The sequence below is a fragment of the Mauremys mutica genome, chromosome 14 (assembly GCF_020497125.1).
Source record: "Mauremys mutica isolate MM-2020 ecotype Southern chromosome 14, ASM2049712v1, whole genome shotgun sequence".
Taxonomy (NCBI): Eukaryota; Metazoa; Chordata; order Testudines; family Geoemydidae; genus Mauremys; species Mauremys mutica.
This window is the reverse complement of record NC_059085.1, coordinates 5,411,896-5,437,368: the sequence shown is the minus strand read 5'-3', so window position 1 is coordinate 5,437,368 and position 25,473 is coordinate 5,411,896. Positions and strand designations below refer to the sequence as shown.

The window sequence follows — 25,473 nt, the reverse complement described above, 5'->3', positions numbered from 1 at the left end:
TCTAAGTATTGGAATAACCACCAGTTTTGGGAATTGTCTGCCCCATTCTTTGCAGTTTGCCCTAATTGAATATCCTCAGTTTGGCCCCTCTGGGTCCCTGGTCACAACCGTGTTCATCTCTGTCTCTGATATTTCTCTTCTTTACTATAGTTTCAACCAATTTATCTGGTACTGAAATGAGGCTTACCAGCAATTGCCAGGATCGCCTCTGGAGCCTTTTTAAAAAATTGGCTTTACATTCCAGTCATCTGGTACAGAGGCTGATTTAAGTAATAGGTTACATACCACAGTTAGGAGTTTCATATTTGAGTTCCTTCAGAACTGGGCCCAGTGACTTATTACTGTTTAATTTATCAATTTGTTCCAAAACCTCCTCTGTTGACACCTCAACCTTGGACTGCTCCTTAGATTTGTCACCTAAAAAGAATCGCTCAGGTGTGGGGATCTCCCCCATATCCTCAGTATTGAACACCAATGCAAAGAATTCATTTAGCTTCTCCGCAGTGGCCTTGCCTTCCCTGAGTGCACCATTAGCACCTCAATCATCCCGTGGCCCCACTAATTGTTTGGCAGACTTCCTGCTTCTGTAGTTCCCCTTTCTGAAGTTAAATGCTACTGTGGGTGTTTCTTTGGTATTTTTCCTCCTAAAAGGATGTTAAATTTAATTACATTATGGTCACTATTAATGAGCGGTTCAGCTATATGCACTGAACCAAATCCTGTTCTCCACTTATGACTAAATAAAGAATTGCCTCTCCCCTGGTGTGTTCCAGGACTAGCCACTCCAAGAAGCAGTTATTAATTGTGTCTCGAAATTTTATCTCTGCATCCCATCCTGCTGTGTCATGTTCCCAGTCAATAGGGGGATAGTTGAAATCCCCCATTATTATTGGGTTTTCTGGTTTTGTAGTCTCTCTAAACTCCCTGAGCATTTCACAGTCACCATCACTATCCTGGTCAGGTGGTCCGTGGTTGGTAGTACATTCCTACTGCTAAATTCTTATTAAAGCATGGAATTTCTATCCATAGAGATTTGATGGTATCCTGATTCAGATTTTTACTATATTTGACCCTATGCTCACTTTCATCCCCTACCTGCACAACCTGCTCTGTCCTTCTGATATATTTTGTACCCTGGTATAACCGTGTCCCATTGATTAACATAATTCCACCAAGTTTCTGTGATGCCTAGTATATCAATATGCTCATTTAGTACCAGGCACTCAAGTTCACCCATTTTGGTATTTAGACTCTAGCATTTGCACACAAGCATGTATAACATTTGTCAATCCTGTATTTAGTTGTCTGCCTTCCTGGGATGTAACTGAACTTTTTTGGTTGACTGTTTCTCTTCAGTTCCTACCTGTACTTTATCAACTTCTATCTTCTCCTCTTTACTAGGAGAATCCCCATTAATAAATCCTCCCCTATGGATGTCAGAACCATGTGCTGCTCTGCACCTGTCGGCTTTTCCCCAGCCCTTAGCTGAAAAATTGCTCTATGACCATGAGTAATTTTAATTTTACATGCCAGCAATTCGGCTCTGTTTTAGTTTAGGTGGAGCCCAGACTTCCTGTATAAGCTCCCCCTTTCCCCAAAGGATCCCCAGTTCCTAATAAATCTAAATCCCTCCTCCAAACACCATTGTCTAATCCACACATTGAGACCCTGTAGTTCTGCCTGTCTTCTCAGCTCTGTGTGCATTTCAGAGAACGCTATTGTGGAGGTCCTGGACTTCAATCTAAATTTTGCCTCCAGGACCTCTCTCCTACTTTTCCCTATGTCATTGGTACCTACATGTACCATGATCACTGAATCCACCCCAGCACTGCAAATAAGTGTATCTAGCTGTATTGAGAGGTCCGCAACCTTTGCGCCCGGCAGGCAATTCAGCATGCAGTTCTCCCAGCCATCACAAACCCAGCTATCGATATTTATAATAATTGATTTCTTCATTACTATTACCCGTCTCTCCCTAATAACTGGTGTCCCTTCTCCCAGAGGGGTCTCCTCAGTGCAAGGGATACCATGACATGATGTTGTGAAGGCCAAGACTATAACAGGGTTCAGAAAAGAACTAGGTAAGTTCATGGAGGATAGGCCCATCAATGGCTATTAGCCAGGATGGGCCGGGATGCAAAACCATGCTCTGAAGTGTCCCTAGCCTCTGTTTGCCAGAAGCTGGGAATGGGTGATGGGGATGGATCACTCCATGACTGCCTGGTCTGTTCATTCCCTCTGAAGCATCTGGCATCGGCCACTGTCAGATATGACTACTGGGGTAGAGGGACCATTGGTCTGACCCAGTGTGGCCATTCTTATGTTCTTATGACATCACCCGGAAGGATGGGGCTCATTTCAACACTCAAATCCTCTGAAAATCTTTGTTTGAAAGCTTGTAGTTGCTAATCTGATACACCAGTTACTCTCCCAGAATTAGTGCTCTGTGCTATCAGGTCTCTAGCAGTGGTTACAAAGGTCTGGTGCAACAAAAGAAATGGCTGCCAGTGCTCTCACACCTCCACAGCTCACATACCTGATGCTTCTTGTTCTCCACATTCATGGTGAGGGGTCTGTAAGTGATCTCATAGGGCTTGTTTTGCTGATGGGCCTCTACCCTGATGAATTCAGGCCCTTTCCATTGTTCCCCCTCAATGATGGGCTGCAGGTTCCATGACTGGTTGCTCCGGTTGGACAGCATGATAGTCTGGGTGTGTTTTCCACGCACCTGACATGTGAAATTCATCACCTGCAACAGAGGAACACAGAGAGACCTCATCCCCCATAGGGAATCCATTCCATTCACCTATGGCATTGTGGTGTGGGGGGGTGCAGGTACTCCTCACCCATATGCAAAGACACGAAAGGGAGAGGTGTGGAGGACAGACAGGGAGGCAGGCTTGTATAAACACAGAAACGGAGCTCTCCCTTATAAGAGCATTTTGCAGATTTTCATGGAGGGCCCAATTCTGCAGTTCTTATTAACACAAGCAGGCCTGCTGAAGGCAGTGGGGCTCCTCACTGTAAGTGCTGCAGAATGGGCAGGCATCAATTACAGTCCTCTTCGTGGACTGGCTGCTTGGTTTGGTCTGAGTTCTGCTTTTGGAATTCAGGAGGCCTGGGGGGTCTGGCACTCAGGAAATGTCCGTCAGTGCCAGAGTTCCCATTCATGGCCTCGCTCTTCACAAGGTGCTGCCAGGCCCACACTGGAGCTACAAAGCTGGGCAGGAGTGTCCATGTCATTACAGAAGTTTAAGATCCTCACTTGGACCTAGTCCTAGAATTAAAGCTCTGTCCTGCAGCAGTTTCCACCTGTGCTCTTGCTGTTCCCATTTGGACAGTGGGGGAATATGCTGTGCGTCCACAGCTACACTGCTGGGTTGGGAACCAAGCCAGCTTCTGGGCTGGTCTGGGGAATGGCACAGCGAGTCTCTCTCTGCTAAGTTACCTCTTTTGTCATAGGCACCACCATGCAGCATCCAGTCAGAGTGAGCTTGAGCGCTTCGCTGCCCTGGATGCAGCACTGCAGGTTGTCATAGTGGATATCCGGGTTCAGCTCACAGGGATGAAAGGTCACTTCGAAGGGGACTTCCATGCCTGGGGAGATGTAACCCTCCACCGGGCTGATGGAGAAATCTGGCTCAAAACTCTTGATGTCCCATTTAAATCTTTCCAAGAAAAGCACAAAGAAGAAAAGGAGAGATTTAAAGCTGGGCTCACAGTGCATCCCAGGCTGGGCTGGGAAAGATGGGAGCAGGGTTCTCTAAGAGGCTTTATGACTTTCTGTGCTGTCAGTCAGCTATAGATACAGCCCTTGGGCACAGCTGCAATAGCATGAAAGGGGCTATGGGCCTTCACAGACACGTAGGTCCGAGTCTGCAGCCCTTAGACACGCGGCAGCGTGCACTGGCACTGAGTTAAATGGGATGATTAGGCTTGCGTGAGTATCTCAACAACACTGGGGGCTACAGAACCGGGCCTGTAGGGAGGCCATGTTCCACCGCCCTGAAGGCAGGCTACACACTGTTCTGCTATCTCTGGGTTCTGGGGACAGCACGGCTCAAGTAAAGAGCTCCTGGGGCTCAGGCTCACCACAAACCCTCAGTGGAATAGGCCTTGTACGAGGACGCTACATCACCTGACTCCTATGTCTCCCGTGTTCTGCATGAGGACGCGCCGGGAAGCCTGGCTCCGCTGCACCACTGCTCCAAAGGGGATATGATCCTGGTCCAAGCTCACTTCAATGCCCTGGCAGCAGCCCCGCACCACAAAGAAGGAGCGCAGCAGCCCCATGCACTCGAGCATCACCTCCTCCGTGAACTGCGGGATGCGGCACTTTGGGGAGAAAGTCACCTCTACGCTGCAGGTGCCCCCTTTGGGCTTCAGAGTTATATCGCTGGATGGAGACAAGCTGAGAACCTGCCCAGACAGATGACCAAAGGTGATGTTTGACAATGGGGAACACAGAGCCCTCAAGAGCTATTGAGAGTAACAGGAGAGCTTTCCCAGAGCTACTTAGTGTCATTCCTGTGCTGCTCCCATCATCATTAGCCCAATCCCAATCGCTCCCTGGAGTAGTATGTCCCTACAGTGCCTCTCCTCAGCTGCTGTTACATCTATGCCAAGAATGGACCTGTTTGGTGGATGGGTGGGAAGGAGGGAAAATACTTGCTCTTCCATAGCATCTTCCCATCCAAGGATCTTGAAATGCTTCATGGACCCCTGGGAGGTGAGTTAGCTTTAGTTTACAGAAGGAGATACTGAGTCACAAAGAGACTTTAAGTGACTTGTCCAAAGTCACCCGAGATTCAGCAATGAGTCAATGGCAGAACTGGACCATTGGAGGAAACTTCCTCTTCTATTCGTCAGTGTTGCACTGTTCATGTCCCATGTTGTTGTTACCTAACTCCATAAACAAACCTAACCCATAGATGGACTGAAACTCAAAACTGAAATCCAGATCTGCATCTCCTCCAGGTTCAGTGGTGGGAGTTTGTATATGGAGCCTTTGCCCAAGCCCATCTCTACCCTAAGCAGAACCACTCTAACCCTTAATGCTTTAGAGAAGCTGTTATCAGTCCTCTTCAATATGTTTTGGTCCATTCTTTTTGTATATTCAAGTCCCACTGCTCTCCCCATCCTGGAGTTCTGGTCACAGCTTTCAGGAGGGTCTGGCGTGGCGACTGTATCATATTGAATAGTCATTTCTTTATTGATCCTTAAAATGCTGTGTCTTTTCTAGGAGACTCACACCTGGAATCGGGGTGCTCAGGGGCTGGCAGGCGGCAGCAATTCTAGTGGGGAGTTTTCAGGACGGATTCTGACCGCTGGGAAATGGTTTGGAGCTCTAGTCTGGAAAAGGGGAGGAAGGAGGAAAATCCGCAGGTTGGAGATGGTTAGTGGCTGCGGAGGGAATTAGTAGCCGGGAGGTGGGTTATGAGGTATTTGTCCAGATTGGGATCGGTAGCTGGGATGTATTAATGTGCCTCATTCTTGACCTGGAGAAATCAACTTCAGGGGTCACAGGGTAGTTCAGTTTCCAGGGCCAATTCATACCTTAGCTGAGTTGCTAAGACTGGCAATAAAGGCAACAATTTGAGCCAATTGCAGGGGTGTGTTTTCTTATGCTACTAACACTTGTTCACAGGAAACTGGACTGAGTCATTTCACATGTCACAAAATAGCCTCCGGTCAGCAGAGATTTCTGGTCAGTTCTAGCCAGAGCTGGATTTGAACATGCACTGTAGAGGTGCAAGGCGCCAGACCCTATGAATCCCCAGGGCCTTCTGTCCCTTTCCTGCTGGCAAACATCACTGAAACATATAATTCAGAACAGGGAAGTGGAAACCCTGAAGAAGCTAAGGCTGGGTCACACTCTTCATGGACTGTTTGAACATATTCTGCTTTAACGCTTTAGCATCTGTGATTCATCGCTCTCAGAGTGATGGAAAATCCAAAGTCCTTAGGTCAAAAGGCTTTGAGTTCATTACTGTATGAATTCCTACGCTAAGCTAGCACAGAGGGAGCTCTCAGGATGGCAGCCTCGTTACCCTCACAGCAGATGGGCTAGTTACTACTGTAGATCTCAAAGTCATTGTCTTGCATGTCCAGGAAGCCTGTAACCGAACCTTGGAGTCTATATGTTCAATTAAGCAGCACAAAGGAATCCAAGTTTAGTGTTGTACATGTAGCCAGCTATGCTGCTATAGCTACATGGGTACGTGATAAATAAGATCTAGGTATGGCTCAAAGCAGTCGTGCAAAAGCCTACAGGCCGCAAGCCTGTAATATAATAGCTTAGCCAAAGTAACTAAGGCCTAAAGACTCAACATAAGCAACCAGAGGTGATGCATGGGGGTGCGTGCAGAGCAATGTGCCCCCCAGATTGGTCTGTTGGGTGCGGGGAGGGAGAGGGGCACTGTCCTTCTCACGCTGCACCTGCCCCCCGGCACATTCGGCTCCTGTCCCTGCAGGCCCGGACATTTCTCACGTCAGCTGCTGGGTCCCTGCTCTGTGCAGCGCAGCAGCTGCCTGAGAGAGCCTGGCTGGAGAGGTGGCAACGGGGGGCTGCCCCCCACCCAGGCCAAGCTGCTGGGGATGGGCTGAGCAAGCCAGAGCCCCCTTCCCCAGCATGCTTGGCCCATCACTGGCAGCTGAGCCCAGGCAGGGAGCAGGAAGCTGCTGCGCTGCACAGCGCAGCGATCGAGAGCGGCCAGCTTCAGCTGTGTGAGAAGCGGCTCCCTCCTGCTCCCTGCCCGGCCCAGCTGTCTGGGAGAGCAGCTGAACATGCTGGGGGCAAGTGCAGCAGCAGAAGGACAGAGCCCCCCTCGGGCAGGTAAAGTGGGGTGAGGAGAGCACAGTGGCCCTGTGCTGGGCACGGGGGAGGTCTCTGGGCAGAGGAGACATGTGGGGCAGTCACGTGTCCTCCCCTTTAGATTGCCCGCCTCCGGTATGGGGAGATATGAATCGTCTACGTAAGCAACTAACCAGTAAGTGACCCTATATCAAGTGTTGCTGAACTGCTGACAGGTAATGACAAGGTGCGTTTATACCAGCTTTAGAGATTTTAAGTTAGGAATATCCAGCAGATGCCCAGTCATGAGAATGCCATGGTAACTGAGGGATGTTTTTGCTAATAAGCTTGAAGTAAAAGGCCTAGTAACCTATGGAAGAAGGGTACCCAAACATCAGTAGGGTGAGGAAACGGATAAGGAAAAGGGGCTGAGAACCCTACCAGTGGTTTCCCCAGGAATTGAAATTAGGGGGGGGTGTTCAAATTTACAGGGGGGGGTGTCAGGACCGATGAGATATATAAAAGAGATATGAATAAAGTAAATGTTTTGTTAGGATGATGCAAATTTAATTTAAGAATAATGCAAGTTACACCAAAACACATAACAGGTCTAGATTTCTAAAAAAAAGTATTAATTTAAATTGACTTTTGAAAAGTAAGCCATCATGAGATAAGAGGGCAGGTCCTCTCATGGATCAGTAGCTGGTTAAAAGATGGGAAACAAAGGGTAGGAATAAATTATCAGTTTTCAGAATGGAGAGAGATAAATAGTGGTATCCCTGAGGGGTCGGTACTGGGACCAGTCCTATTCAACATACTCATAAATGATCTGGAAAAGGGGGTAAACAGTGAGGTGGCAAAATTTGCACATGATACAAAACTATTCAAGATAGTTAAGTCCCAAGCAGACTGCGAAGTGTTACAAAGGGATCTCACAAAACTGGGTGACTGGGCAACAAAAATGGCAGATGAAATTCAATGTTGATAAATGCAGAGTAATGCACATTGGAAAACAATGTCAACTATACATACAAAATGAAGGAGTCTGAATTAGCTGTTAACACTCAAGAAAGATCTTAGAGTCACTGTGGATAGTTCTCTGAAAACATCCACTGAATGTGCAGCGGCAGTCAATGATTCCCAACAGTCTGTTTGCTTTTTTAAAAAGGAGTACTTGTGGCACCTTAGAGACTAACACATTTATTTGAGCATAAGCTTTCGCGGGCTACAGTCCACTTCATCAGACGTAGCCTACGAAAGCTTACGCTCAAATAAATTTGATAGTTTCTAAGGTGCTACAAGTACTCCTGTTCTTTTTGTGGATACAGACTAACACAGCTGCTACTCTGAAACCTTTGCTTTTTTAAGAAAGGGATAGATAATAAGACAGACAATATCATATTGCCTCTATATAAATCCATGGTACGCGTACACCTTGAATACTGTGTGCAGATGTGGTCACCCCATCCCAAAAAAGAGATATTGGAAATGGAAAAGGTACAGAGATGGGCAACTAAAATGATTAGGGGTATGAAACAGGAGGAGAAATTAAAATGACAGGGAATTTTCAGCTTAGAAAAGAAACGACTAAGGGGGGATATGATAGAGGTCTATAAAATCTTGACTGATGTGAAGAAAGTGAATAAGAAAATGTTATTTACTCCTTCACATAACACAAGAACTAGCAGTCACCCAATGAAATTAATATGCAGCAGGGTTTAAAAAATAATAATAAAAGGAAGTACTTCTTCACACAACATAAAGTCAACCCGTGGAACTCTTTGCCAGGGATGCTGTGAAGACCAAAACTCTAACAGGATTAAAAAAAGAACTAGATAAATTCCTGGAGAATAGGCCCATCAGTGGCTATTAGCCAGGATGGGGAGGGATGCAACACCATGCTCTGAGTGTCCCTAGCCTGTTTGCCAGAAGCTGGGAATGGGCAACAGGGGATGGATCACGTGATGATTCCCTGTTCTGTTCATTCCCTCTGAAGCACCTGGCCTTGACCACTGTTGGAAGACAGGAGACTGGGCTATATGCACCATTGGTCTGACCTAGTATGACCATTCTTATGTAAAAATTAATTATAATAATAAAAATGTTTAGTACAGAAACTCCCCAACATAATGACCTCCCAAGATAGCAACAATGTGAGATAACAACCTTGGCAAATACTGCATTTTAAAAATCTTGGCCTACTAGGAAACATATTTATGTAAATTTCCATTCCCAGTCACAAATCGAGCATTGTGGAGCAAAGTCACTAAAATATAGTCCAACCAACAAATGTTTCTTTAACGTGCCCCTCACTTTTCCCTTCATTGCACCCCACTGACTGGTGGTGTTCTTGGTCAGTGGAGACTCAGAGTTCAGAGGTGCTTTCACGTGAGTTCACCTCCCAGGTGGGTGGGGGGGCAGGAAGGCACCTTGCTCGTTCCTCCAGCTGCTCACTGTTCGCTCTGGCTCCGGCTGATTGTTGTGCCACCGTTCACTCCACCGCTCTGTTGCCAATGGCCCTGCGCAGTCACCTTCTGCTGCCACCTGCCACTGTGACCTCTGCGAGTTGGTCTCTTGAGGTTCCACCAGCTCTCACTGATGTCAGCTGAGCTCTCAGTGGGGGAACCTCGCTGCTAGTGCAGTCTGGGCTGTCTCTTCCCCAGAAACACTGTACCCACAGGAACACTGTCCCCACAGCAGGACTAAGCACTTAGACCAGATTATCAGTGATTTCAGCTGCAGCGGTCACTTAACAGAACTAAAGACTATCTATGGAGCCTAATCAGCTCTGTCTTTAAACAGTGGAGAGGGACAGGTCCCCACCCTCTCTCTTGATGCCCTCAATCATCACAGGCTCTGTACAGTTCAACTGCCCTTTACTCATACAATAAGAACCACATTTCATTCCCCCACCCCCACCCCCCTCATTCAAGTGATTTGTAACCCAACCCCAGCCAAAATCTATCATTTGGGCAACACAGCTGTGTTTGCTGGATACCTAGGTAGATTAGGTGTGAATGTAAATACAATCTGGTCCTGAAGCCTTTCCTCCCAGCCCCAGCTCATCACTAGCTGTCAGGGAGAGCTCATTGAGACTTTGCTTACAAATCATCATTTGAAAATTATTAGGTTGGCCAATGTCACCGAAATGAATGCACTGACACTGTCATAAAAAACAACAGCTGTATAAGGAAGCTAGTCTATGTTCAGTCTTTTTAAATCTATTATACTTTCAGAAACACGTATTTTATCGTACACTGTATATGCTTTTAAAGTGTGTATTAATGTTTCAATTTCAATTCAAATTTCCAAACAGTCACTAAATTGGCATGTTTCAGAGTAGCAGCCATGTTAGTCTGTATCTGCAAAAAGAACAGGAGCACTTGTGGCACCCTAGAGACTAACAAATGTATTTGAGCATAAGCTTTCGTGGGCCCACTTCATCAGATGCATAGAATGGAACATACAGTAAGAAGATATATACACATACAGAGAACATGAAAAGGTGGGAGTTGCCCAACCAACTCTAAGAGGCTAATTAATTAAGATGCGCTATTGTCAGCAGGAGAAAAAAAAACGTTTGTAGTGATAATCAAGATGGCCCATTACAGACCGTTTGACAAGAGGTGTGAGGATACTTAACATGGGGAAATAGATTCAATGTGTGTAATGGCTCAGCCATTCCCAGTCTCTATTTAAGCCTAAATTGATTGTATCTAGTTTGCATATTGATTCAAGTTCAGCAGTTTCTAGTTGGAGTCTGTTTTTGAAGCTTTTCTGTTGCAAAATTGCCACCTTTAAATCTGTTGGCATACTGTGGGGCCGTGCGGGTACCCATAGCAGTGCCACTGACTTGAAGGTATATATTGTCCCCAAATGTGAAATAGTTGCGGGGGAGGACAAAGTCGTAAAGTTCAGCCACCAGGCATGTAACTAGTTCAAAAAACTGGGGGGGGAGGGTGTTGGGGAAATTCAAGGGGGGGTGTAGGGAAATCACTGAACCCTACTGAATATGAGTTAGGCATTAGCATCATCTATGATTCGAGGTGGCACTCTGTCCAGGCACTCCTGCACCCTGCCAGGGCAAGGACCTCTCATGGGTCATCCTACCTACTCAAGGGCTGTGTGCAAAGACTGGTGTGAGAAAGCACGTTCTGGGGGTTATATTCTCTGTCTACTTTGCTACATTGTAGTGTTTGTGATATTGCAATAAAACAATTGCGAGTTCTGCAGGTCTTCCTAAGGGGAGCGTCTCTGCCGCATACAGCAGGGGACTCACTCCCCAACTACCTGTACTGCTGTGGCCAGTCTCTCGGCAGCTGAGCTCTGCCAGACCATGTCAGCTTGCCTGTAAACTCTAATAATAGCTACCCACTAGGTCAGACAATCTACAGCGCCTAGCCATGACTGGGCTCCTCGCTACGCTGGCAGCACAAACAACAAATACTATAAGTGGCAAGATAAAGAGCACTCCAGTTGAAGAACAGGCCTTACCTTAGATTCCAGCAGCTCCGGAACAGTGAACATGAAAGTTAGGTTAAAAGTGAGAAGGGCAACGCTATTGTTCACTATTGTGACAGTCTTCTTCATAGTTTGTCCAACAGACAGCACGCCCAATCTCACCACTTTGCTGGGCGGTTCCAAGATGTCAATCTGTGGGCAGGAGAACAACAACAGGATGGGGAAGATGGGAGCATCGGTAACGGGGGAAAGGGGAAGGAGAATGGCAAAGGGTGGATGACTGAGGAAAGGAGAAAGAGATTCACTCTGACTGTGTGACATATGGAGCTAGAGAACAATGGTCTGATCTCACCTTCATCTCCATGCCCTTCCCCAGGACCTCAATGGTCTGTTGGGAGAGCCCATTGATTTCAAAGGGGATGATATCGTGGTAGGAAACGGCCTCTCGAGGATAGAAAGTGATTGGCACCTCCATCTTCCCTCCAGGACTCAGCACTTCAGCCTGGAAGCTCACCTCAAGGTGGGCAGTGTTGGTGTACAAGCAGTCTAAGCTGTGGAAGGCCAGAAGAAAACCCTTTCTGAATGTTTGGCTGGTGACCGTTCAGTACCTGAGAGCTGTCCCCCGTCCCGCTTTGACCGTATCTATTCATTTTTATCCAGAGGAGTTGCCAGTGGTCCACCCAGCTCTGCTAGCTATGCAAACTGAGACAAATCCAGTCTGATGGCAATGGAAGCTGGGTCTGCTTAATGCCAGCAGGGTTGAAGTGGGTCTGTTCTGATGAACATAACCACAAAGGGAAGTAAATATGGGCATCTTCCGGTCATCCTGGGGGAAAACTCCTGGCAGGACTCCCCCGGCTGAATGCACTTCTTTTATACAGGTCAGTGATTGAAGGCACCCTCTTATCTCACATGAAAACAGAAAAGAGGGTCTCTCACCTAGGAAAATGTGTCCTTTTCTGTGCGATTTATGTGCTTATTAGGCAATTTGGAAGCTGACTACAGAAGCATCTGCCCTCTCGCCCTAGGAAAATGGCTCAGTGGCGAGGGTGCTAGATAGGGACTGGGGAGACATGGGTTTGCTTCCCTTCTCTGCCATAGACTTCCTGTGTGACCATGTCACTGAGCCGCTGTGTGCCACAGTTCCCCCATCTGTACAATGGGAATAACAGCACTGCCCTGGTTCATGGGGCATATGCGTAGTAATGGTCAGGATTTCTTTGATAAAATGGTTTTCTGTGGGAAAATTCTGATCTGTCATGGGAAAGGGTTGGTTTCCATGAAACTTTCATTAGGAAGGTTTATCAAGGCCAAGATGGAATTTCTGGCCAAATCCAGAGACAGAGACTCTCACCCCAGAATAGCCAATAGCCCGGTGATTAGGGCGCTCCTCTGGGATGTGGGAGATCCATGCTCGAACTCTGCACTCTCCCACTTGGACCAGGGAAGGTACTAACATGGGTAGCTAGTGTCCCACTGCTGCCCTACCTAATCTCCTTGGCCTCCTTGTTTGTGATGGTAAGGATGTGTCTGGCAGGGGGCATCCCGGCATAGTAGATGAAGCAGGTTCCGAAGTCAAGCTTGGTAAAGGAGAAGTGGATGGTGGGCATCACCACAGAAGCCAGGAGGATGCAGCTAAACGTGGGCCCATTGCTGATCTGGGGAGAGAAGAGGCCACAAGGTGCCTTGCTGAAGCATCTGCCAGGAAGAGTGACCCAGTGATACAGGGGGTGCACTCACACAGAGGCTGCTGCCCTGCGGTGGGAGACCAGCACCCATGGGAACCTGCAGCGGTGACAGCCCAGAAAAGCTTATGCAGCGGGAACTGAACATGGAGTGTGAAGAGAGATCCCTTGGCTTAATGAGTTAACATTTAAGGGGAATTTCATCACCGTCTTTATACAGATTTTGGTAGCTGTCAGTCTGCAGCACAACAAGCCATGGCCGCACTGCTCAGTCTCAGAGCAGAGTCTTGCTCCCCGGCAGGTGTCTAACAGGAAGGTCCCAGTAGACACCGTGTCAGTGCCCCTAGGACTATGGTGGAATCAGAAACTCTGCTTTTGGTGGGTGCCATCCGCTACCTTGGATTGTCCCAAGCCTGCAGCTTGTCGTGGCATTCAGCTCCGATGCCCAGTGTGGATCCAGGTGGGGCGCCCCATTTTTCAATGTCAGATCTAATTCAGGCTTTGCTCTAGCAAGCTCTCCCCTGCCAAAAGGGTTTTGTGCCCTGCAGGGAGGAGAGCATGACACCCCTGCCCTGACCTTTAGCTTAAGTTCCATGTCCTTTAAGATGCACGTCTTCAGTGGGCGGAAGGTCAGCTGGGCCTGTACTCGCTCTCCTGCCTCCACAGTGCCGTTCTCGGGGGTGATGGAGAGGTAGTGCTGCAGTGCTCTGGGGCCGGAAAACTCCCACGAGAAGCTGAAATTGAACTTGCCAGTGTTCAGGACACAGAAGTTGCGGTGAGCAGATTCGTTTATTTCCACCTGTATGCAGGAGGAGAGCACACACGGGGTTAATACCTTAAGGGCTGGCAAACACAACATGAATGGACAGAAAACCAAGTCACCTCCTGCCAGAGGCAGCCCTGAGCCAGAGAGAGGGCTTGGGCTCTTACTGCCTACGCAATGCACCAGACAGCACACACATCAGCAGGGACTGGATCTAGGCGCGCAGGGCCAGGATACCTGGACATGTCTGTGAACACAGTTCTCTACAGAGTGACAGCTTGGATGGACCACAGCTGCTCAGGACAAGCTTGTCCAGGGAGCTCCGCAGCTGTGCAGTGCATGTGGCCTGGTAATGCACTGGCCTACTATGCTGAAGAGCCATCGGGCAGCTAGTCCCAGAGTCTCTAACAACTTGTTGCTGTCTTATAGCACACGTACTTGGTTTAAAGTGAAATCTGATCCTCACAAAATCATTGTACCAACAGCACCAATGAAAATATATGCAGGGCATGTCTCACCCACACAACTCTGTGCACCTCCATCATGACCTGCAATATTTCTCTATCTTCATCACTTCTCTTTCTGGGAAGACACCTTCTCACCCTGTTGGTAGCATGGGATCCAGCAAGGATCTAGCACCATTTGCATTATCCTGGGTTCTTCTGCAACTGTGCTGGGTCACGTACAGCTGAGGTGCTAGGCACAGAAGGGCTTGTGAAATGCCTTACTTAGGGCCTGATCTGATTCCTTGGGGTAACGGCTACTCATGTGAGAAAAGGTTGCCAGGATGAGGCCCTGAGTTTGTTGCTAGGATAGAAGCGACTTTGTCTGTACAAAGTGCAAGCTGATCTCCATCTTGGAAGAGAAGATTCAAGGTCTGGAGAAACAAATAACCCTGCGTTCCATAAAAGAAAATGAGGATTTCCTGGATAGACGTCAGGATCAGCTTCAGTGGGCACAATGTTCTGAAGATTCAGAGCAGGCTACGCAGCGGGGACAGAAGGCCAGCGAGGATAATTGGCGGCATGTGACTTCCAGAAGGGGAAAGAGTACCAGAAATGTCCATGTACCAGAAACACAGATACAGGTGAGCAACCGTTTTCATGTTCTCTCCACAGGTACTAGTGCAGAGAGTGGAGTGGATGATACACCTGAGGGAACAGAGCAGAAGGAGACTCCACTGATTGGAAGGCATGAGATGCACCGTCCTAGGGATGGGGGTTCCACGACCACCACTCCCAAGAGGAGGAGGAGGAGGAGGGTGGTGGTGGTCGGGGCCTCTCTCCTCAGGGGGACTGAGTCATCTATCTGCCGCCCTGACTGGGAAAACCGAGAGGTGTGCTGCTTGCCAGGGGCTAGGATTCACGATGTGACGGAGAGACTGCCGAGACTCATCAAGCCCTCGGATCGCTACCCCTTCCTGCTTCTCCACGTGGGCACCAATGATACTGCCAAGAATGACCTTGAGCGTATCACTGCAGACTACGTGGCTCTGGGAAGAAGGATAAAGGAGTTTGAGGCGCAAGTGGTGCTCTCGTCTATCCTCCCTGTGGCAGGAAAAGGCCAGGGTAGAGACCGTCGAATCGTGGAAATCAACGAATGGCTACGCAGATGGTGTCGGAGAGAAGGGTTTGGATTCTTTGACCATGGGATGGTCTTCCAAGAAGAAGGAAAGCTAGGCAGAGATGGGCTCCACCTCACGAAGAGAGGGAAGAGCATCTTTGCAAGCAGGCTGGCTAACCTAGTGAGGAGGGCTTTAAACTAGGTTCACTGGGGGAAGGAGACCAAAGCCCCGAGGTAAGTGGGGAAGTGGGATATCGGGAGGAAGCACAAGTAGGTGAGTGCAAGAGGGGAGGACTCCTGTCTCAGACCGAGAAAGCGGGACAATCAGCGGGTTATCTTAAGTGCCTATACACAAATGCAAGAAGCCTGGGGAACAAGCAGGGAGAACTAGAAGTCCTGGCACAGTCAGGAAATTATGATGTAATTGGAATAACAGAGACTTGGTGGGATAACTCACATGATTGGAGTACTGTCATGGATGGATATAAACTGTTCAGGAAGGACAGGCAGGGCAGAAAAGGTGGGGGGAGTTGCGTTGTACGTAAGGGAGCAGTATGACTGCTCAGAGCTCCAGTATGAAACTGCAGAAAAACCTGAGTGTCTCTGGATTAAATTTAGAAGTATGAACAACAAGGGTAATGTCGTGGTGGGAGTCTGCTACAGACCACCGGACCAGGGGGATGAGGTGGACGAGGCTTTCTTCCAGCAACTAACAGAAGTTGCTAGATCACAGGCCCTGGTTCTCATGGGTGACTTTAATCACCCTGATATCTGCTGGGAGAGCAATACAGCAGTGCACAGACAATCTAGGAAGTTTCTGGAAAGTGTAGGGGACAATTTCCTGGTGCATGTGCTGGAGGAACCAACTAGGGGAAAAGCTCTTCTTGACCTGCTGCTCACAAACAGGGAAGAAATAGTAGAGGAAGCAATAGTGGATGGGAACCTGGGAAGCAGTGACCATGAGATGGTCGAGTTCAGGATCCTGATACAAGGAAGAAAGGAGAGCAGTAGAAGAGAGACCCTGGACTTCAGAAAAGCAGACTTCGACTCCCTCAGGGAACTGATGGGCAAGGTCCCCTGGGAGAATAACATGACGGGGAAAGGAGTCGAGGAAAGCTGGCTGTATTTCAAAGAAACCTTATTGAGGTTGCAGGAACAAACCATCCCGATGTGTAGGAAGAAAAGTAAATACGGCAGGCGACCAGCTTGGCTTAACAGTGAAATCCTTGCTCGTCTTAAGCACAAAAGAACAGCTTACAAGAAGTGGAAGATTGGACAAATAACCAGAGAGGAGTATAAAAGTATTGTTCAGGCATGCAGGTGTGAAATCAGGAAGGCCAAATCACACTTGGAGTTGCAGCTAGCCGGGGATGTTAGGAGTAACAAGAAGGGTTTCTTTAGGTATGTTAGCAACAGGAAGAAAGTCAAGGAAAGTGTGGGCCCCTTGCTGAATGAGGGAGGGAACCTAGTGACAGAGGATGTGGAGAAAGCTAGTGTACTCAATGCTTTTTTTGCCTCTGTCTTCACAGACAAGGTCAGCTCCCAGACAGCTGCACTCTGCAGCACGGTATGGGGAGGTGACCAGCTCTCTGTGGAGAAAGAAGTAGTTCGGGGCTATTTAGGAAAGCTGGACGAGCACAAGTCCATGGGGCCGGATGCACTGCATCCGAGGGTGCTAAAGGAGCTGGCTGATGAGATTGCAGAGCCATTGGCCATTATCTTTGAAAAATCATGGCGATCGGGGGAGGTCCCGGATGACTGGAAAAAAGCTAATGTAGTGCCCATCTTTAAAAAAGGGAAGAAGGAAGATCCAGGGAACTACAGGCCAGTCAGTCTCACCTCAGTCCCTGGAAAAAATCATGGAACAGGTCCTCAAGGAATCAATCCTGAACCACTTAAAGGAGGGGAAAGTGATCAGGAACAGTCAGCATGGATTCACCAAGGGCAAGTCATGCCTGACTAATCTAATTACCTTCTATGACGAGATAACCGGCTCTGTGGATGAGGGGAAAGCAGTGGATGTACTATTTCTGGACTTTAGCAAAGCTTTTGATACAGTCTCCCACAGTATTCTTGCCAGCAAGTTAAAGAAGTATGGGCTGGATGCATGGACAGTAAGGTGGATAGAAAACTGGCTAGATGGTCGGGCTCAATGGGTAGTGATCAATGGTTCCATGTCTAGTTGGCAGCCGGTATCAAGTGGAGTGCCCCAAGGGTCGGTGCTGGGGCCGGTTTTATTCAATATCTTCATTAACGATCTGGAGGATGGTGTGGACTGCACCCTTAGCAAGTTTGCAGATGACACTAAACTGGGAGGAGTGGTTGATACGCTGGAGGGTAGGGATAGGATACAGAGGGACCTAGACAAATTAGAGGATTGGGCCAAAAGAAATATGATGAGGTTCAACAAGGACAAGTGCAGAATCCTGCACTTAGGACGGAAGAATCCCATGCACTGCTACAGACTAGGGACCGAATGGCTGGGCAGCAGTTCTGCAGAAAAGGACCTAGGGGTTACGGTGGACGAAAAGCTGAATATGAGTCAACAGTGTGCCCTTGTTGCCAAGAAGGCTAATGGCATTTTGGGTTGTATAAGTAGGGGCATTTCCAGCAGATCGAGGGATGTGATCATTCCCCTCTACTCAGCACTGGTGAGGCCTCATTTGGAGTACTGTGTCCAGTTTTGGGCCCCACACTACAAGAAGGATGTGGATAAATTGGAGAGAGTCCAGCAGAGGGCAACAAAAATGATTAGGGGGCTGGAGCACATGACTTATGAGAGGCTGAGGGAACTGGGATTGTTTAGTCTGCAGAAGAGAAGAATGAGGGGGGATTTGATAGCTGCTTTCAACTACCTGAAAGGGGGTTCCAAAGAGGATGGATCTAGACTGTTCTCAGTGGTAGAAGATGACAGAACAAGGAGTAATGGTCTCAAGTTGCAGAGGGGGAGGTTTAGGTTGGACATTAGGAAAAACTTTTTCACTAGGAGGGTGGTGAAGCACTGGAATGGGTTACCTAGGGAGGTGGTGGAATCTCCTTCCTTAGAGGTTTTTAAGGTCAGGCTTGACAAAGCCCTGGCTGGGATGATTTAGTTGGGTTTGGTCCTGCTTTGAGCAGGGGGTTGGACTAGATGACCTCCTGAGGTCCCTTCCAACCCTGAGATTCTATGATTCTATTTCACTGAAGCCTGTGGGAGATTTTCAGAAGTGCCCAATACACTGGGACATGTGCTCCTAAATCCCTTAGACACTTCTGAAGCATCCCCCTTGGACCCCAATGCAGCAGTAGTCACCACAGTGGCCCTAACCTTCCCTCCCCCTCCCACACTGCAGATCGGTCCATCCCTTTTATTGAGTCCTTTCTCGCTGCAGCAGGATCACTTTTCATGCTAAGGATGTTTGGTAGGGAGCACTGTAGTTGCCAGTTTCACAGCGAAGCAGGGGCCATGCAGTATTTCACAAGCATGGGAGCAAGATATAGCACCACAAAGCGTGCAGAGAACACATGGACAGTAGGCCTTTGCCTCTAGGAGCTTACAGTCAAAATGGTAGATTGAGGTCTGACTAGATGACACTAATGGTCCCATCTGGCTTTAAATCAATGAGTCTAAGGCAAGACAAAGCAAGTTGGCTGGAAGTGACCATTGGGTGTGGGGTTAGCTGGGAAGGTCTGCACACCAAGAGCAAACTCACTGACAGCTGTCTCATCAAGGCATGGCAAGGACACTTCCACCACCCCCAGCCGCACGTGGCTACATCTGCTCTGCGACGGGCAGGGTGGGCGCTCTGCCTGGCGGGCCAGCTGCGTTCTCCTGAGACGATCTCACAAAGCGCCATAGCATGAGGAGGGCAGCAGCTGTCTGGGTGCTTTTCACCCTCTCCTCCCCCCACTCCCCATCTTCACTCTTACCTCCTCGAAGTTGATGATGCTGCTCTCCTGCAGACTCAGCTCAGTGAACAAGCCGTCATTTTCTTCACACCTGACGCACACACTCATGCTGTGGCCAATGGCTTTGACGTTTAAGGAGAGTGGCTGGGTCTTTCTCTTGACATCGCAGATGAGGTTAAAGTTCACCTCCCCCTCCAACGTTGGGGTGAAGAGGATGGTAACAGGAAGCCTGGGGAGACGAACACTGCGGCTTTATTTGCTGGCTCTTGGAACTCTATGGCACTAGAGGTTGTGAGCAAGCGAGGAAGGATTGTCCCGAGGTTGGGGTGCTAGGATGGGACTCAGGAAAACCGAGTTTAATTCCATGCTCTGTCCCGGGGTGACCTGGGGCAAGTCATTTAGTCTCTCTCTGCTTCAGCTCCCCATCTGTAAAACAGAGATAAGAGCCCTGCCTTGCCGCACTAGGGTGTGTGAAGGATAAACACGTGAAGGGTTTTGAGGTGCTCATGTATGACGGTAATGGGGCCAGAGAGATACCTAAGACAGGTGTGGGAGAATATTCCCCTATATTCACAGCCTCTACACTAGTGTAGTAATCTTTGTACAAGGTATTCCTTGTGAGCTGTCACTGGCAAACTCATAATCTGCTGGTCACGATTGTCCTGTAAATAATGTGCAGAAACATTGTATGTGACGTTATAAGATTCACCTGTGCCGGGTTATTAACACACCTTCCAAACCCCACAGCCCTGCCCACGCAGATGTTGGCAAACAGGTCGGTCCTAAACAGGAATGTGGGCTGGTCTGAATTTGCACTTGAGCAGTAAACAGAATCATCAAGCAGGAAGGGATGACAAAGGAAGTTCAAACAGGTGAAAAAAGCAGCAGGGAACAGACTCTCTGGCTCCTGGTCTCAGCTGGAAATGTTCTCAAAAGGGGGACTGGCACTATAAACAGGAGACAAACGCCGCAAGGCACCGTCGCTCTCTCCCTGTCTATTGCATTCACGGCATCCGAAGAGACAAAGGAAGCAAGTGTTGGATTCTGGGGGAGGAGTCCTGACTCAGAGTTTGGTCACTCATCTGCTGGAGCATGTGGTGAGGAACTCTGCTCCAATCCAATATAGGTGGTTAGGTTAGGCATTTACAAGTGTTTTAGCTTTATTTTTGTAACCATTTCTGACTTTTATGCCTCATTGCTTGGACTCACTTAAAATCGCTCGCTTTCTAATTAATAAACTTGATTTATTATTTTATCTAATCCAGTGTGTTAAATTGAAGTGCCTGGGAAACTCCATTAGGGGTAACAAGTTGTGTGGATATTATTCCCTTAAGGGAATAACAGACTCAGTATAATTGCACTGTCTGGGGAGGGGGAGTGGGGTGCTAAGCAGTACAGGACAAACATTTCTGGGGAAAATCTAGGACTGGGGGTGTGCTGGGGTCACCCTGTGGTAATTTGTCAAGCTGGGTCACAAGTATAGACATACCCTATGAAAGAGCAAGCTGGATTCTCTTCCTTGTCTCCCTTCCCGCTACAAGGCCGTTTACAAGGTAAAGGTGCATTTACCCCTGTAAATAAGCTGTAATGTGATGACTCTTTAATAGAGCCGCAAACTTAGTAGCTTCTGTGCATGTACAGTGGCAGGGGCTGTGCATCGCAGAGAACCATCTCTGATGGGCTCAAGGGCTGGTGTTCACTGACTGTTACCTGCTGGGTGAGGTCTGGTCTGGCTGCATCTGAAGAAGTGGGGTTTTTACCCACGAAAGCTCATACCCAAATAAATTTGTTAGTTTTTAAGGTGCCACCGGACTCCTCATCATTTTTGTGGATACAGACTAACATGACTACCCCTCTGATATCTGTCTGGGCTGGGCGAGCCTTGAGAAGTTTGCTGGTGATGGGCACAGGCTGGTGTGGCAGGGAGCTGACAGTCTGCTCTCCAGCAAAGCTCACTCTTGCGGAGGCAGAGGGGTAACAGTGGCTCACAGCTCTGGGTATCCCCAGCCGCGTGTCACAGCCCTGGAACTGGAGATGTAACTTCCGGCTTGAGCAGACATACCTGTGCTAGCTCTGACTGAGCTAGCCTGCTAAAAGTAGCAGTGTCTCCACCGCATGGGCAGCATGACGGGCTAGTTGCCACATATGTACCTAGGCTTTCAGGGGCTTGGGTGGCTGTCCCATCCAGCCACCCAGGCAGGGCAGCTACACTGCTATTTTTAGTGTGTTAGCTTGATCAGAGCTAGGTGAATACGTCTAATGGAGCTGGAATTACACCTCTAGCTCCAGTGAGGATCCCCCCCAGAGCTGTGCTGGCTTTAGGGCTAACAGGAGTGAAAAACAGCAGCAGTCTCTAAAGGCATCACTAAAGGCAGCAGATCTGACCCTGAATGCAAACAGGGAGCCTGACTGTGTAAGAAGAGGAACCAGTGTGTCCCACCAAGAGCTGCCTGCTGGCTGGTTAAGAGCTGATGCCTGAGGTGAAACCACTGTACAACGTGGAAGAAATCTAACACAGCACTGTGCTTGGGAGCCACAATCTAGCCCTGCGAGCCCTAGACATCTCTGTCCCCCTTTACCTGGAAAGAGGTGGAATGCAACCCTCCGTGGGCTGCACCGTTAGGTAGTTAACGTGTCCCGCTGAATAGCGCGAGCAGTCTCTGAAAGCAAAGCTGAAGGCCTCATTCTCGTTGTTAATCATGTGAACCGTCTTGTGGGCCTCATGTCCTTCGGGAGAAACACAGGAAGGAGACAGTGAACCTTTAGTTCTCCTGGCAGGTTGGCATGGAATCAGCCACCACTCGTCTGTCTCACAGCAAAGTGCATGGCTTGTCCAAGTCTTTTCTACTAGGCCAGATGTGCTGCAGGCGGAAAGGACAAGACTAAAAAGCTCCCCCTACCGGAGCATAGTTAATGCAGAATGTAAAATAAATTAAACTTCTATACAGGCGGAGGGAATCACTAGAGATGCTAGTGAACAATATGGCTGTCTATCATTGAGCTGCGCACGAGAAATACAGCATCTGAGCTAACCCAGAATTTGGTACCCTCATCAGTATTATTGGTATTTTGTATTGTGGTAGCACCTAGGAGCCCCAGTCATGAACCAGACCCTGCTGTGCATAGCCAGGGACTAAGGGTATGTCTATGCTGGACCTGACAGAGCACAAGCTAGCATGCTAACGATAGCAGTGTGGATGTTGCAGCTTGGGAAGCTGCTCAGGCCCTCCAGCTCGCTCACCCCCTCGTCTGAGCGTGGGTGGCCAGCCCCAGTCTCCACCAGAGCCGCAGCATCCACACTGCTATTTTTAGCACTCTAGCTCAAGTGGAGCTCACACGTATCTGTCTCCCTGGGCTGAGAGGCTCCCTCCCAGCTGCAGGGTAGACATCCCATCACAGTTTGACAGCAGAGCTTGATTACATTTAATGAGCTTGATTACATTTAATGGGATGGATAAAATAGCCCTGACGAAAATTTCCAAAACTCTAAACCTTTTGCAAAAGCAGCTTTTCTCTAAAATGCACTAATGCCAGATAGTGCATGTGGCATGACATGGGGCTTGCAAGCACTCAGCTGGGGTTACCAATGAAAATCACTCACAAATGTCCCCACACCAGGCATGGACCAATGAAACCTTTACATGGGACCGACCCCTTGACACACACTCACATACTGTACTGATGGATGAATGGATGGACTGGGATTCAGCTGACAACAGAAACTCTATGGAACAAATTGGAAATCTCTTCTTTAACCCATTCTTTACTCCACCCTCCCTCTTCCCCAGTTGCTATATCTCACTCACCACTAATAAGCAGCTTTGCTTGAGAAATTTGAAATCTGACACCCCTTCTACCCTTAAATCCCTACCAACCAACCAAAAATAAACAAATTAATAAAATCTTCAAAAAACAAAAAACCAACCCTGCCCCATGCAGAGTTCTGAGCCTGAAAAGGGAGACATGCCAGACACCGCATGAAATCAACTAGGATCTTTGCTATTAAGAACATAAGAGCAGCCACACTGGGTCAGACCAATGGTTTATCTAGCCCAGGATTCTGTCTTGTGACAGTAGTCGGTACCAGATGCTTCAGAGGGAATGAAGAGAACAGGGCAATTATCGAGTGATCCATCCCCTCTCGTCCAGTCCCAGCTTCTCGTAGTCAGAGGTTTAGGGACACCCTGAGCATGGAGTGGCATCCCTGGCACGGATGGACCTATCCTCTATGAACTTATCTAATTCTTTGCTGAACCCAGTTACACTTGTGGCCTTTCAGCATCCCCTGGCAATGAGTTCCACAGGTTGACTGCACTGTGTGAAGTACTTCCTTTTGTTTGTTTTAAACTTGCTGCATGTTAATTTCATTGGATGACCCTGGGTGCTTGTGTTCTGTGAAGGGGTGAACAACATTCCCCGCTTCACTTTCTCCACACCAGTCATGATTTTATAGAACTCTACCAGATCCCTCCCTTTTAGTTGTCTATTTTCTAAGCTGAAAAGTCCCAGTCTTTTAAATTTCTCCTCGTATGGAAGCTGTTCCGTACCCCTCATCATTTTTGTTGCCTTTCTCTGGACCTTTTCCAATTCTAATATATCTTTTTTGAAACTGGGCAACCAGAACTGCACGCAGCATTCAAGTTGTGGGAGTATCATGGATTTATACAGTGGCACCATGACATTTTCTGTCTTATTATCTATCCCGTTCCTAAGGATTCCTGACATTAGCTTCTTTGACTGCTGCCGAACATTGCTATTGTTTTACATGGAAGGTGCTCAGATACTAAGGTGATGGGCAGCAATATAAGCCCCAAGAGAGATGGACAGAAATTGTCTCTCTCCTTTGAAGTGCTCTTTTTAGCCTCTATTTTTTTAATGTTAAAAAACAGAATTAGGATCAACAGTAACTATAGAACATTACATTTTTGAATGGAGAGCAAAGTGGAAGGTAGCAGCAATCACAGGCTCCCATCGTGCGGGACACAGAGTCTGTCCTTACCGACTAACAGAGAGAAATAGTTCAGGTGAGATCTATCCAGCGATACTGAGGGGTCGGTGGTGTTGCCCACCAACAGGAATGGGACTGAGATGTTCTGTTCAGGGATTGTAAAGGTCCAAAACGATTCTGTGGTACCCAGGTGCTGTGGGATGAATTCAAACGTGACCTGAGGAAGAAGAGGCAAATTAAATCAGGTGCCTATCCATGGAGTGGTGGTGAAATGGGTGCTACACCAGACTTGGATCAGGAAAGGGACAGGTGTAATACTGGATGTGGCTCTCTGTCTCCACCTAGTAGCTAGATCACAGAGAATAACTGAGTTGAAGAGCCTCTGCAGCCTATGCTGAAGAACCCTGCTTCCACAGCTCAAAGGCTGTAGCAGACTCACACACATGGACTAGCCACCAGAGGAATACACAGTCAGACTGCATAGGCCGGGTTACACATACATTGGGGTTGATCAGAAAGGCCATCTTCTTATGGCGTGACAGCCCCATTTTCTTGCTCTACGGGCACACTACAAAGGGTTTCTCATTCCTTTGGGATCTTGTGCAAACCATTGCCTCAGTGAGGAATGAATGTCTGCTAGCTTTCCTTGAACTGCAAGCTGCTTGTGAGCTCAGGCAGTTGCACAAAATAGCCAGCAGCACACCTAACCAAGGCAGACATCTCTAATAAGTAAACGGAGCTGCAGGATTGGGTCATATTGATTTTGCTTTGACTTTCTCAGATGCTCAGGCTTAGGTGTGCCAAAAAAAATTAAAAAAAAAGCAGAGTACCATAACTCCAAGGTCAAGAGAACAGAACACCTGCTCTGGAGTGAAGAAGCAGGTGGCCAGCCAATCCCCACACTGAGTAAGACACACTTAGGGCTTCTCTACATAGGCGCACTCAGGAAACTTAATCCAAATAATTTTTTTAAGTGGATTAGTTAAACTGCATTAAACCTGTGTGGACATTCTTATTCAGAATTAAAGTGGACTTAGTTCAATTTATTTTAATTCACTGAAGTGATATAATAGTAATCCAATTAAGGCCACTAATTCTGAATAGGAGTGCCCACACAGGAGTTTAATGTGATTTAATTAATCCACTTTAAATTCATATCTTTAGTTAATGCAGATTAACTTTCTTGAGTGTCCCTATGTAGACAAAACTCTTCCCTTTCATTCAAGAATTTCCTGGTGCAGGATTGTGCCACGTGCAAAAGGAGATGCCCAAAGATGGTTTTAGCAGAGAACACTAAGACAATGGGCCGGATTCTGTTCTGACTTCCAGCCTGTGCAGGTTGAGCCAATGAAAGACGTGGAGCAGTTTAGTG

At 48.0% G+C, this 25,473-nt stretch overlaps 1 protein-coding gene across 8 annotated transcripts in view; it reads right to left on the bottom strand.

The window, feature by feature from the left end:
- Positions 1 to 25,473, bottom strand: part of HYDIN (HYDIN axonemal central pair apparatus protein) — a 399,941-nt gene that overhangs the window by 16,988 nt on the left and 357,480 nt on the right. For all 8 annotated transcript variants that reach the window (XM_044987150.1, XM_044987153.1, XM_044987154.1 and 5 more), the window contains 10 exons: positions 24,153 to 24,318; positions 21,733 to 21,880; positions 19,175 to 19,382; positions 13,517 to 13,738; positions 12,743 to 12,912; positions 11,607 to 11,805; positions 11,288 to 11,446; positions 4,139 to 4,419; positions 3,449 to 3,668; positions 2,537 to 2,749 (listed from right to left, as the gene is read on the bottom strand). In XM_044987150.1, coding sequence (XP_044843085.1) covers positions 2,537 to 2,749; positions 3,449 to 3,668; positions 4,139 to 4,419; positions 11,288 to 11,446; positions 11,607 to 11,805; positions 12,743 to 12,912; positions 13,517 to 13,738; positions 19,175 to 19,382; positions 21,733 to 21,880; positions 24,153 to 24,318 — 1,986 coding nt within the window. The remainder of the gene's footprint in view (positions 1 to 2,536; positions 2,750 to 3,448; positions 3,669 to 4,138; positions 4,420 to 11,287; positions 11,447 to 11,606; positions 11,806 to 12,742; positions 12,913 to 13,516; positions 13,739 to 19,174; positions 19,383 to 21,732; positions 21,881 to 24,152; positions 24,319 to 25,473) is intronic.